Source organism: Anolis carolinensis, chromosome 3, assembly GCF_035594765.1.
Source record: "Anolis carolinensis isolate JA03-04 chromosome 3, rAnoCar3.1.pri, whole genome shotgun sequence".
Classification (NCBI taxonomy): Eukaryota; Metazoa; Chordata; class Lepidosauria; order Squamata; family Dactyloidae; genus Anolis; species Anolis carolinensis.
The window spans coordinates 138460857-138476121 of NC_085843.1; the positions used below are offsets into that span (position 1 = coordinate 138460857).

The 15265-nt window shown below is 37.6% G+C and overlaps 1 protein-coding gene across 1 annotated transcript in view; it reads right to left on the reverse strand.

The window, feature by feature from the left end:
* Nucleotides 1-15265, reverse strand: part of abcc4 (ATP binding cassette subfamily C member 4 (PEL blood group)) — a 196885-nt gene that overhangs the window by 125350 nt on the left and 56270 nt on the right. The window contains exons 13-19 of the mRNA XM_062975517.1: nt 13520-13606; nt 10474-10570; nt 7181-7393; nt 5345-5485; nt 3816-3853; nt 2757-2857; nt 562-708 (exon numbers count right to left, since the gene is read on the reverse strand). Of these exons, the coding sequence (XP_062831587.1) occupies nt 562-708; nt 2757-2857; nt 3816-3853; nt 5345-5485; nt 7181-7393; nt 10474-10570; nt 13520-13606 (824 nt within the window). The remainder of the gene's footprint in view (nt 1-561; nt 709-2756; nt 2858-3815; nt 3854-5344; nt 5486-7180; nt 7394-10473; nt 10571-13519; nt 13607-15265) is intronic.

Genomic DNA, 15265 nt, shown 5'->3' on the forward strand with positions numbered 1-15265 from the left:
GCTAGTATTTATTACTAATAAACAAAGAATCCACTTTCCATATGTATGCATGTTTTATATAGCATAAACAAAGGAAAGTAGATAGTTACTCTGCACAATTTCAAAGACATTTTCAAAGAGCCTGATCTTTATTCTCTATCGCATCTTATCCTACCCTCAACACCAACACAAGGTCATAAATAGAATAGAATATTTAATAACTTCTGTCTAATGCAATTGAGGGATTTGCTAGAAACTGAAAAGTGATTGCATGTTTCAGTGGGAACATGCTTAAACTATTTAGAGCATAACCCTACAGACATCTATGCAGAAGGAAACCTACTGAATTCAATAGGGCTGGCTTCCAGGAAAATCAGCACAAGATTGCAGACTAAAATAACTATGTTCAAATCTTTGCTTAGATTAACGCTAACTTAAGAGCTAGACATATGCATTGAACAGGAATCAACATTTGTAGTATTCCATAGAAACTACATTTTATAAAGCTACTAAAAAGTTAGAAGGGGAAAAATATTTTCATTCATTAAATATATTGTGATGAACATGTATTGCAAAACTTACCAATAGGGTTTGAATCAAAGAAGAGCACCGGAGCTTTCAAAATTGATTGAAACATGCTGTTATGTAAAGTCTGGGCAGCATTGACCAAAACTTGAAACATCAATATATTCCTCAGTATGCTGAACAGTACGGTCACCACAGTAAAACCTGAGAAGAAATGAAATGTCAGAAAATGTAACCTACAGACAACAGAGAGAACTTTAGGCAACAGATTGTTCTATTCACTTTGGATGATAATCTTGCATTGCACAAAATAGGATTATGCACTTTGAAAGTATATAATTATACTATTATTCGTTCATAATAGGAAAGCACTAAGGATTGAGACCGGCAGTTTCCATATGGTTTACCAGCAAAAAAATTAAAATCATTTGCTAGCAGAGACACTTTCTTGAAACATAAATTGGCCTCTGTATTAAAGAAATGATAAAGGTTCAGGGTATCAAACAAGTCTACAATGGATTCTGAAAACTTATTTCATCTTATTTAAAAGGATGACTGAGTTAGAAGCATAAAGGTGAGCATCTTCCAAGTCACAGAGTTGTCTGCTCTGATGTTTTCAGTGGGCTTCTATCATCACATTTGGCTTGGGATATAGGACAAATAAGGAGCCCCTGATGGTGCAGCAGCTTAAACTGCTGAACTTGCTGACCAAAAGGTTGGTGGTTTGAATCCAGGGAGCGGAGTGAGTTCATAGAATCATAGAATAGTTGGAAGAGACCTCATGGGCCATCCAGTCCAACCCCCTGCCAAGAAGCAGGAAATCACATTCCAAGCACCCCCGACAGATGGCCATCCAGCCTCTGCTTAAAAGCCTCCAAAGAAGGAGCCTCCACCACAGTCCAGGGGAGAGAGTTCCACTGTCGAACAGCTCTCACTGTGAGGAAGTTCTTCCTGATGTTCAGGTGGAATCTCCTTTCCTGTAGTTTGAAGCCATTGTTCCACGTCCTAGTCTGCAGGGCAGCAGAAAACAAGCTTGCTCCCTCCTCCCTATGACTTCCCCTCACATATTTATACATGCCCTTCATGTCTCCTCTCAGCCTTCTCTTCTGCAGGCTAAACATGCCCAGCTCTTTAAGCCTCTCCCCATAGGGCTTGTTCTCCAGACCCTTAATCATTTTAGTTGCCCTCCTCTGGACACTTTCCAGCTTGTCAACATCTCCCTTCAATTGTGGCGCCCAGAATTTGACACAGTATTCCAGGTGTGTTCTGACCAAGGCAGAATAGAGGGGTAGCATGACTTCCCTGGATCTAGATGCTATACCCCTATTGATGCAGGCCAGAATCCCGTTGGCTTTCTTAGCAGCCGCATCACATTGTAGGCTCATGTTTAACTTGTTCTCCACAAGGACTCCAAGATCCTTTTCACATGTACTGCTGTCGAGCCAGGCGTCTCCCATTCTGTATCTTTGCATTCCATTTTTTCTGCCTAAGTGAAGTATCTTGCATTTGTCCCTGTTGAACTTCATTTTGTTAGTTTCGGCCCATGTCTCTAGTCTGTTAAGATCGTTTTGAATTCTGCTCCTGTCTTCTGGAGTATTATCTATCCCTCCCAGTTTGGTGTCGTCTGCAAACTTGATGATCGTGCTTTCTAAACCTTCGTCTAAGTCATTAATAAAGATGATGAACAGAACCAGGCCCAGGACGGAACCCTGCAGCATTCCACTCGTGACTTCTTTCCAAGATGAAGAAAACGCATTGGTGAGCACCTTTTGGTGAAATCCAGGTACGCTACATCCTTGTTACTTGCCTCTGTGATTTAAAAACAAAATATATCCATAGTAGGATTTTTCCTTCCGCAACTGATCTTTCTAGATAATGAAAAGGAAAATGGGAACGATCACAGCCGAATGATGATCAATTTCTAATCCACCTGCCTGTCTGTACTAACAATAAAAGGTTTAGCAAGAGCAATACATTTGGAGAGACAAAACTCACATGTTCATAGTGAGTGACATTCTGAATACTCAATTTCTGATTTGCCTTCCAAAATCAAGAAAACAAATTAAATCTCTCCCTTCTCTTAATCTGTTCTTAAACTCATTTTCTAAAAATTGTTATGTTCAATTAGTCTAACCAGAAGACAACGTAGTCTCAATAATCTGTAATAACACAAATCACTGCAGAAACAAAAACCTTAAGAGGCCATGAGCTTCTTGCAAACTGCAGCATTAAAATATTTGTTATAGGTTTACCTGCATACATTCCCAAATACCAGTCAAGATCAAGTGTTCTTGTCTCATTTATTCCAGCGTTTGCCATTGCAGTAACGTTCAGTTTTAGTTGTTCATTTGCCCTGTAAAAATAGCACAAAGAATGAAGAGAAAAACAAATCATTTAAATGAGCTTGTAAATACAAAGGAAACATCTAACTCAGAGCTTTCCAAACTATGTGTCATGACAGATTAGCATGTCAGTTGCAGCATGTAGGCGTGGCACGTGAATGTAACAAGAAGCAACAAAAATATTGGAGATGTGTGTTCTTACAAATCATTTATTTTAAAAAAACATAAATGGCAGGTTTTCAAGAAATATGTTGTGTCCCTATATAGTTTGTTATTACAATTTATGTATGAGTCGCCCCCGGTGGCACGATGGGTTAAATCCTTGTGCCGGCAGGACTGCTGAACGAGAGGTCAGCAGTTCAAATCCAGGAAGAGTGGCCGAGCTCCTTGCAACCTCTCCTCACTCCCTACCCTTTACTAATATCAAGGCTGCCAAGATGGATATGAGATGGAGCTCCTATAATGTTAATCCTTAAAAGACTAAATAATAGAATGAGGAAACATTTTATCAAGCAGAACAAAGGTATCTATGAGCTCTCTCTGTTTCCATTCTTGAGGTTTCATTTGCTGCTTCCCTGATGGGAAGGAGAGAAGGGGTGCAGAACAAAGAACAAAACTGGGCCCCTCTCAATAGTCCCTACACCCCACTTTCCATCAGTAAGACTATGGCCATATTATGTTGGGGTGAAACACCTGCAACTACATCTTGGGATTCGGAAGGTGAGAAGGAGAGATACCTTTGTTCCACTTGACCAAGCTTTACCATCCCACTGACGTTATGGGAGCATCCAACTTGGCAATCCTAACTGATACACGGTTCCCTGTGGTTTCTAAAATATAAGAAGTTTTTTCCCCTGTCATCTAAAAACTACTGTTGTGTGGCATCACAACATAACTGTTCTAAGAAACGAAATCTGCACTGTTTTTCAAATTATGAACTAATATTTTGTAAAAGAAATAATGACTTACCAGTAAGAAAGCCACCAATCCTGAAGCACATAGGCAACCTTGAACAAAGGCAAACAAACATGTTTTGAAGTGTAATTTTGCCATATTTTAACACACTCCAATTTTATCTGCAAAGAATTTTCTTTGCCACAAGCCATCAAAAGCAGCCTCTCAGTCTATGTAACGCTCTCCACATGTCCTTGGACTATCACTTCTATCTCAATTGTATTCCAACACAGTTGAAAGATATCAGCTTGATAATATTTGCATTTTCATTATTAAATATATATGATGCTTTCATTATTAAACTTATGAGAGCATAACTATAAATATTCTCCAAAATATAGGAATAGGAATGACAATTGCAAAAGTAGTAGTAATACATCAAAGATGGGGGTCCTGGTGGACTGGAAATCAATATATAAATGTGTGTGGATACTTGCTTTCCAGTTACCTATTGACTTATGTTGTTCCTATGAATTGAATGAGGCTTTCTTAGGCAAGGAATACACTGAAGTTGTTTTGTCAGTTCCTTCCTCTGTAGCCTACAGTACCTGGCATTCATTAGTGGTCTCCCATCCAAATAATAACCAAGTCTGACACTGCTTAGTTTCCAAGATCAGATGGGATCTGATGCCTTTAGTGTACTGGGGCTCAATATGTAAATATTTTAAATAAATAATAAAAGGATAAAAATCATGCATAGCATCTACAAACAGAATTCAAAACATTGCTTCACCATGCCATGTAGATCCACCACTACAGGATATTCCCGGTAATGTTTATAAAATATTTGGGAGTGGGGTTATATGTCAAAATTACTAGCAATAAGAACTGAAGACAGACCTATCCTACCAATACCAATAGTTGGTTGGTTGGTTTTCTATCTCCACCATCACCGTAGAGCAGACATAACACTATGCTCTTACTTGTATTTAATCATTTAAATCATTCAAATTTTAAGTGTTCACTTTTGCTATCTTTCAGACTGCTTTGAGAAATTTAGTCAACAAACAGGTTGACCAAGCTTTGTCTTTTAGAAAGACTGCACTGTGGAGGGATCGTATCAACAGCCTAATCACCTTGGTATCTGACAGAATGAATAGGTAAATTGGAACATTTGTGTAGATGCTGAATAATACCCAACATTCCCTTCTTTGATGGTGACCCATTTCATTTATTCAGCCTATTTATTTATATTTTAAAATGACCACCCTACAAAGACCACTGAACACCTCAACCTTACTAGAACAAGACCGTGGGAGTAACATTAATGAAAACATCCTCACACCAAGATATAGGCCAATTGCACAGAACTATAAAACTTGATTGCTTTAAGTTTTCTTTAAGTCAACAAGATGAAATAGACCTTGAGCTGGTTTGAAATTTGAGCTGTTTAATTCAAAAAGGGAAAAGAAACTTCTAATACATTTGGAAACGTTATGCTGCTGCACATCACACACCCACACACAGTAGGAACTTGCATACGCTGAAATGCTGTAAGCACAAATCATCAATAATGCTTTCACTTGCAATGCCAAATACCTTACCTGTGCCAAAATATTGAGAGAGAAAATTATAAATATGACAAAATAATTTGCCCCAGCAGCAAAATACTTCTTATAAATGTTAAAGCCAATTTTCCCCTCTGAACGACTCTCTTCTGGCAATGCGGTTAGGAGAGGTTCCATCTGGAGTGTATAGAATGGATAAAGAAATTAAGGTAAAACATTAAATTGTTACAATTAATCTCCAGAGAAAAGCCTTTCTAAAGCACATAAGTAAGAGAGCAATCTCATAGGTGTCTCCTCGAAAGTAAATGCTGTTACGGTCAATGATTCCTCTAAATATAGAGACTGGAATGCTGCTTTCTAAAAAGCAATTTGTTACAGTTATAATTCAACCCCACCTCCTGAAGTTAGCACACAGATGCAATTTTCAAAAACATTACTCCCTCATTTCTTGAAAGTACCTACAGTGAAACTTCCACAGTCACTAGAGAAAGGGGCATGGGACCCCTATGAAAGTGGAAGAACAATAAATTTTAAAAATAGGGGGGGGGGGTTTACCTAAGAGAACCTTTCTCTGGGAATTTTGGTAAATTTTCTTTGGAAGCTGAATATAGAATCACATTGGAAGACCTAAAGATCCCTAGAGAGGTGTTTTCTCTGGAGACCACTAGGTTGTCCATTATGACCAGAGAAAACTGACCACAGAAAAACAATGGAGGACCTAGCGATTCCTAGAGACAACATTTTTAATCAAATCTGAAAAAGTCAAAACCACAAAGGTGAAAAGACAACTGCAGAATATTGAAGTAGGATTTAAGACATGTGAAGACTACAAGCTTGAGACATCATTTAAAAGAAATGCATATACACAGAGGATAAAATTTGAAAATATCCATAGAATTAATGAAAAATGGAATAGCATAAGCAGATTTCCATCCCACCCACCTGCAACAATATACAAATTTCTTTTTTTTAAAGCTTGAAAAAATAGCAAAAGCATAAATATAAAAACTATAAATACTGTCCTATTTTCACCTAAAAGAACCAGGTGTCCAAAGAGAGAGAATGACCTTTTTAGACAAAGGAGCATGCATATTTTAATATTTTCTTTCTTACATAAATAAAAGAGGAATGAGGTAAGTATGGCCCATGGGCCACTTTGCAATCCTGGGTATCCTAAGGATTCTCTCCCCACAAATTTAAATCCCGTGGCTAATTTTTGGATAACTTCTTTCCTAGACATGATCCCAAACGATTTTCAAATGGAGTTTCAGTCACCTATCTCTTAAAGCCCCTTAATAACCCTCAAATCCAAAACCAGCCAAAAATACCCAAAATATGGCAATCAGAAGTAATATTGTATCAATTCCATTGTGCTTAGGATACCTAGATGTAGTCTGTGGAGGCAAGGTGTAGGACAGAAACATGGCCCTCATACTCCACACAACTGTTCACCTGTGATAGAGGCTTAACTTAATTGTTTGATCTTTCATTGATACTCACAATGGAAACTGAATTATTCACATTAGGGATAGATAATATACAGTCCACATGCAATCTCCATTTGTTTTTTCTTCCTTCAATCCCCTACAAGAGTACCTCTACCTTGGAAATCAGTGATGTCAAAACACACCTTTTTCCTCTCCTTATTTTAATGTTAAAGGGAGCCCCATAAGATGCCGACACTCCTATTGTGAGTTGCAATTCCAGAAACCTTCTGTAAATGCTAGTGTTGCTTGATAGTAAGCTGCTTTTTAAGCAATTTATGAGTCAGAGCATCCACAATGCAACAACTGCCACCACCAAGGATTAAAATTCACAGCAATATTTCAAAACAAAAGAACAAACTGTTTCATATATGTGTCCTCAACTCACAGGAGGAGGTTCTGCAGCCCCATCTTTCTGTGACTGAACAGAAGACTCCATTGACCACACAGAGGACTCAGAAAATGTCCGGATCCTTGATAGCTGGTGCCCGGCAGTCCCTGGGAGAGGCACCTGATCGTCATCTGGTTTTTTCAGAAGGGAAGCAAAATCTATTCCTGACTTCAGGATGTCAGAGTATGTCCCTTTCCCAACTTCCACACCCTAGGAATAAAATAATCACAAACATGTGCAAAATGTACAGTAGACCTGCCAAATGGCAAATTTCAGTGCAAAATCTTTCCAATGAAAAGCATGAATTTGTATACAAAATATTGGCTGGGATTCAGATATATAAGACCATTTCTGCCACTTTTACTTACACAAGTTCACACCTTCTGAAACTCTGTAAGATTAAGGAAATCTATAGAATTGTCTATCCATGGAGGAGTATGTTCGAAAACATGAAAGTTTTCCTGACACACACTCCTATAGCAATTGTAACTCAAGATTCCCATCCTCTTCCAAAAGTTTGTTGGCACCTGGATCTCCCACTGAATTCACTTCCTCTAAGACACATATAAGAGTGTTCATTTATTGTGGCTCCCCGCTTGTTCATTCCAACCCTGCTAGAACAACTAATAAAGACAGATAACTAGACAGTAGTGGGTATTATGATGAACAAATAGGTAAGCTAGCAAACACCACTTAATATATTTACAAGTCTATTGTTCTAATTAAATCAAACCAAGTACTGTATTGCATTGATTCAAGAGCAAACAAAAACAGAAACAAAACACTTTTGATATAAATAAAAAGCATCTCTGATTCTAAAATGCCCCCAGTTTTTCAAGAAATTTAGATAGGGAAAAATTGACAAGACAGTATAATTAATGCAATACACAGTCTCATTTTTCGCCATTCCCGATCCCAGTCTGACTTCATTCAAACCCAAATTCTCTAACCATGTAATCTTTGCTGCATTTACTACTTTCACTCTCTCTATCAAACATATACATATTTGCCCAACATGAAATTTTGGGGGGTAACAGTTTTCTTCTTCTCTCCCCTGATAAAAAAATTGGAAATTTTTGGACAAAATTGACAAATGCAGTTTTAGGACCATTTCCAGGTTTAAAGTCTCTTGGTGCAATTGGCACATAAAATACATTGTGTATACCTTGGTTGGGTTTCAAGTTGCCTTCTTTGATATATTAAAATTCATAATATTACTATAAATCAAACTTATTTGTTTTATGTGCTTGTTTTGTTATAACAGGAGTCCCGGTGGCGAAGTACGTTAAAGCACTGAGCTGGAGACCGAAAGGTCCCAGGTTCAAACCGCTGTTAGCTCCAGCTCCTGCCAACCTAGCAGTTTGAAACCTAGCAGTTTGAAAACATGCCAGTGTGAGTAGATCAATAGATACCGCTCCGGCGGGAAGGTAACAGCGATCCATGCAGTCATGCCGGCCACATGACCTTGGAGGTGTCTATGGACAATGCAGGCTCTTCGGCTTAGAAATGGAGATGAGCACCAACCCCCCAGAGTCAGACATGACTGGACTTAATGTCAGGGGAAACCTTTACCTTTTGTTATAACAAAAGTTACATTGTCCAGAACTGTTAAAAAAATACTTGAGATATATGATATCCCTTTATTTTTGAGGAGCGGACAAAAGAAAAGCCCAAAGAACCAGTTTTATTTGCAGGTTCTACTGTGTTTTAGGAAATTTTATAATTTTATAATTTTTACAATTTTAGTGGGATTTTATGTGCTTTGTTGTTTTTATATTTATGTCACTGTGTATATGTATTGTTGTTAATATGCGGCACTTGGAGTGCTTCTGTGAGCTGCCCTGAGTCCCTTCGGGGAGATGGTAATGGGGTATAAATAATAATAATAATTATTATTATTATTATTATTATTATTATTATTATTATTATTATTATTAGCAGCCTTGAAATTGCAACAATGTGAAACAGAGCACATATTCTTACAGAAAATTACACCTATTACATAGGGTTTTTTAGAAATGGTTTTGGGACAGTTCTAAATGAACACTTTGCTTATACATTTTATAATGGGTTCTAAAAGAAAAATCTCCATAATCCATTTTTTTCAATTCGTTCAGAAAAGAAATACTGGGAAGGAGTCCCGTTTATCTAGGGGGTGGAGAAGAAGCAATTCTACCACATTCCCAGCCCTCCTGGGCATTTTTGTATCAATTCCTGTTTGAAATAAAACCTTTCCTGAAGTAAAAATGGCCTGCCACACCCTGGAGCAGGCATTTTCTCAACTTTTGAGCATTGACAGACCTTGAAATTCTCAAAAACTGGCCTGGAGAAATGCATAATGCCCATGGGCTGTGCAATCCCAGTGCCTATAATCAGTAAAGTATTACAGCCAGCTGGCCGGTACTAAAAGTATACTAAAGGAAATGTTTAAAAGAACACTGCTCTATTTGATAAATTTTCAAGGTCTCTTCCTCACCTTTTTAAAAATAACACCTGGAAATAAATATAATTTATTTCCAGGTGTTATTTATAATACATAGCTTGCTTCCTTATTTATTGCTTGATTCATTAACTCACTAATTCATTATAGAGAGGTGTTCTCTCCTAAAGTCCTATGTACTTTCCACTGACTGTGCTATGAAGATGAACCTGTGCTTCCGAAGACAATCCTGGTACAACTTCTGGCTTGAGGTGGGATACAAAATTATATATTTCTTTCCAAGTTAGGTACAGACAGACACCTGAGTAGAGGACATGCCACCAAATAATGAATTGGCCATAACAATGATGAACAGAATGCTATTGCAGAACAGCTATGATCTTCACTGAAATAGAGGCAACCTGCATTGATGAAGTCATGGATCATTGAGTAAAAAGATGTTCATTTACAATCCCTGGGTTGCTTGGAAAGACAAGCTGGTTTTCAGATAATCCAATTACAATAAACCAACCATGTATGGAGGGTTTGTGATTTGTTTATTGCTTCCCACTTGCAAGAGGAACCAAGTGGAAAACAATTGGATAGTTTGCATAAACATTGCTCTTAAGTGATAAGCTCTGACTCTGTTGTAGCCAAACTCTACCACTGAGATTACTGGAGAAATGAAACTCAAATGTTCTTTGAAAGCACAGCTAAAACTAACATGCCAATTAACTACAATACTTTAGCTTTCTCTGTAGTTCCAGAGTAGCCCCCGGTGCTGAATAAAATATTCTCTTGTTTACCTTTTAAAAAACACTTTTTTAATTAAATAAATTAGAACACACATTCTAAACACATATTCACCTACCTCTTTTAAAATTAGGATCTGTTTTGCAGCCTGTAGATATTGCAGCTGGTGGGTCACTAAAATACACACCTTTTTGTGCAAAGTCTGACAGATACACCTGCAAACAGAAAGAGACTTGGTGAAATTCTGACTTAAAAAAATAAGCATGAAATACAAACATTTTAATGACTAAGAAAACAATTTAAAGACTAAAAAAAATCTTTAAAGAGCAACATTAATTTTATCATATTTCATTGCCACGTTGGGCAAATGAAAAAGGTGAAAAGATATGGGTGCAAATAAAACATCTTATGGAGCATTATGGGATCTGTAGTTTAAAAAAGTAACTTTTTCATGCTCTGATACTCTCCCTGGTAAAAAAAAATCTCTAAAAAGATTATCAATTAAAACTTTTTCCACATAGTAGGTGAAGCTATCCGGTCACAAAGTCACTCATGAGCTTTAAAGATAATATTGTGATGGTAATAGATTAAGCCAATCTAAGGAACCAAATATATCACACTAGTTTTTCAAGACCACTGGTTATTTTTCTTGAAATAGCCAGTACTTTGAAAGCTAGCATAAGGCATTTTGCACCTTTTGTTGATCTAATACAGATATCACAGGACATGTAATTGAGGTTTTATTTTAAGGCCAATGTGGATCCTCCTGCATTTTTTTCACTACAAGCTTTGATCATCACACAGAAGTTTTACGGGAAATACATGCATCTATTTCTTTTCTCAAATTTCAATGAAACTGGCTTAAATTTGAACTGTCTGGCCTTAGAACAACCTCAGAGGCCCACAATGCTATCTCAGATCTATGTTTGGCCCAAAGGACACACCCACAAGCACCCATTTGGGACTAACATATTGATATTTTGTCTTGTTTTGTCTTTCATAGACTTGTGGAACCCAATCATAACATTACACATGTAACGCACAAAAACACACATGGAGCACAGGTGAGTATTTTGGTTATAGAGATCTGAACATACTCATATGTCAATAGAACTGCCCCCGGATTGCATACAGCTATAATATTAACATTGGTGTAGTAATACAGTGGTTTAAGTATTGGACGTTACATGGTTGTTTATTTCCCATCTTATAGAGCAGCACTGGTTTTACACAAAGATTTCTAGCCTTGCTTCTGGGGGGAAAATGGAAATGTAGTCCTTAATACAACTTTATCTCATGGAAATGATTTGTTTAATCAAAAAAAAAACATCAAACAGAAATCTCTTATTTTCAGAAAGGTTTCCTTTGTGCAAAGTGCAAAACACCAAAAAGTTTATAGGCCTCAACATTATAAAGGATATAGTGCAATACAAACCACTCATATATAAAACAATCAACATATATTCCGGTGTGGTTTACAGAATGAAAATAGAATGAATTTTAGGATCAATCTGTTATGCACCAAAGCCTTGCTGACTTTGTCATTTCTGACACACTTTGCTGCAGGTTGTCTCTCAGAAATCATAGGGCTCTCAACATGTATCATCATACTGATAAATTTGCATTTCAGCAAAATCACATTAATTTGGAAAAGTTAGAAGGCAAGTGTCAATGCTGCTTGGGATCTTCCAACAACTCTACTTCCCTCCCCCTCCTCAAAAAAAGTTTTCAAACTCTGACAATCAATATCAAGGGATAAGATGGAACTGAACAGGTTCAAATAAGAGTTCTTAGAATTAGTGGACATCCAACTATGCTTCATGATTCTCCCCCTGAAAATGCCAACCACAGTGTTATGACCCAAACAAGTGCAAGGAGATAGATGTGAGGATTTACAAATCTAAACAAGACACTTAACAGGTGTTTTTAGGCTACACCTTACCTGTGAACATATACCAGTTAAATATGTCAAATAAAACCCTCACTTTTTTGCATATTTTACCAAAAAAAATTTCTAAAATCAAATGGTTTAATAAGTGCATCCCCTGAAGACTAAGAGGTCTATTTCACCACATTTGGGGATACCTCTGGTCCATTTCACTTCCAGGAGAGGACTTTTTTCTCAGCCAAGAGGTCACTTCTAGAGTGGAGGGAAACCCCTTCTCAAACTAACAAGGGATCCAAATGAGGGGATAATTCCTTCTTTGACGCCTAGGGGCTACATGTTGCCCATCTCTGTTTTAACTGAAAGTGTAAGTGGCTTTTATATGCTATCATGCAATTTTCCAACTTTCACAAGAGCAAAAAATCCAAAGTCTTGAAATCACAAGTTGCAAAAATGCACGATATACAAGGGTGGCCCTTCAGCCTTTCAATTGCCTTTTCAAACTAAATAATGTGACACGTGTTATTTCTCTTTGGGCATGGCCTGTGCAGTAAGTGTAATGCCCTACACATCATTTTAAAGCACTTTCTGGAACACACACATACATAGTCCAACATTATCTAATTGCAAAGGCAAAACTGAAAAGCTTAGAAAGGGAAACCACTGTAGTATAAAAAGCCACTTACCATCTTTCACCTTTCCACTATGTTCTAGACCATGGACCCATATGGTATGTGCTACAATATCATCATATGGGTAGCACAGGGCACATTTATTCCAAGATTAAGTCTGCAGAGCTTTGACTTCGTAGATCTGAAATGACATAATTAATTTGAAAATGCACCCTATACAGAAAATTCAAAATTTACTTTGGTGTATCAACCACATACAATGTGTCTTTTTATACAAGGCTCAGATTGTCAGAGAAAAAACACATGAGTATATTTGTAATATGTTTGTTTTCCTTTCAGAAGACAGAAAAAAACTCAGGTGCTTAGGTTAAGATTTTATTTTGGTTTTTTTTAAAAAAAAATTAAAAAGCCAAAAACCAGTTGGTCTTACCAAGTTCTGAATCTCACATTTTTATACAAGGGATGCTTGATGAACTCATTTTTTGTGGACTCATTTTTATAAACTGACAAAAACAACACTTCCCAGAATAAACTGTAGATGGACATGAAATACCCACCCACAGCTACACTCCTGATATAGCAAAAATAGAAATCTTGACAATGAGAGTCAATCAAAAAAAACTGAAGACATCTAAAAGGTTACATACTTTTCAAACAGATGCCTGCTAACTTCTGCATCCACTGCACTCAACGGATCGTCCAGGAGGTAGATGTCTGCATCCTGATAGACAGCTCTAAAACACATGAAGAAATAGCAGTAGATTCTAGTAAAATAGGCTAGTAGCGCTTGTTTAAGACCATCTAATAACCAATACCTGAATTGTACTAATAGTCCCAAATAGAGGAAATACTGTAACTGTTGAATTATGAGTCAATAATTTTGTTAATCTCATTAATACAATGGGATTGCTTTAGTTGGAACTAACAGTAGGACGTGGACCTAACAAAGTAAATACGCTTATATTTACTCAATTCTAGTGTGCAATTGAATCTAATGCACACCAATTTTCAAAACCCTGAAACCAAAAAAAGTATATGCTGCCGAATGTAAGGCGCACTGGCCAAATGTGCACCTTTGGCCAAAGAAAGTGCACATTACAGTTGCTGCCTACTTATAATTAATTCTTCAAAAACAAAAGTATTAGAACACCAAAGTTTCCAGCAATTGATAAGAAATTGTCTATGTTGTAGAATTAATCCACTTTAACTGCCTTAGTTCAATGATATGGAGTCCTGAGGGCTGTGGTTTTACAAGGTCTTGAGCCTTCTCTGCCAAAAATGTGGATGCCTCTCCAAACTACAAATCTCAGGATTGCATAGCATTGAGCCATTGCATTTAAATGAGAGATGGCGTCCCTGAAGCAGCTTCTCCTTTTGCTTTGGCTCAGCACTAAGATGACCATATTATGCAAATCTAATGTGCACCCTAATTTTGGGGAGGCAATTTGGCCAATAAAGGTGAGTGTTAGGTTCGAGTAAATAGGATGGTATGTCCTCCACATCAAGGGGATTACATTACAAGCCTGAAACCATAAATAATGGCAAACCCTATATGTTAATTATACTTGGACCACAATATTAAGATAAAATAGAACTAAAGAACCTTGAGAGGCCCCAAACATTTTCGAATGAATATGTCTTGCAGCACGGATAAATGAAACCATGAACATCAGGTACATTGATAAGGAAGTCATACTGTGCTTCAAAACAAACACAAAGAGAGAGAGAAGTATGGGAAAGCATTGTCATCTATCATTTGAGATGTCTGCATCAGTTATGAATTCAGTACAAAGCTCAATACAGTTTTGACTTTTGAAAGTCTTAACTTCCTATACCAAGCCCAATTGCTTATTCCAACTAGAATGAATTATTTAATGGCAAATCAATGGTTATGATTCAATCAGGTTTACTCTGATCAGTATTAGCAACTGGATTTGGGTGTATAAATCCTAATACCCTCAGAAACGGTCTCTTCTTCTAAGAACCCCTAAGGCATTTGAGATCTCTGGACAAGACCTTGCTTCACTAGACATTTTATAGACGTGGGGCTGCCTTTGAAGACTGTTTGGAAGCTTCAACTAGTCCAACGGGAGGCAGCCAGGTTAATAACCGGAGGAGCATACAGGGAGCGTACTACTCCTTTGTTACGCCAGCTCCACTGGCTGCCGATTAGCTACCGAGCACAATTCAAGGTGCTGTCTTTAGCCTATAAAGCTCTAAATGGTTCTGGCCCAGCTTACTTGTCCGAACGTGTCTCCCGCTACGACCCACCTCAAAATTTAAGATCTTCAGGTGAGGCCCTGCTGGCTGTCCCACCAGCCTCATAGGTGCGGCTGGCGGGGACAAGAGACAGGGCCTTTTCAGTAGTGGCTCCCTGCTTATGGAACGCCCTC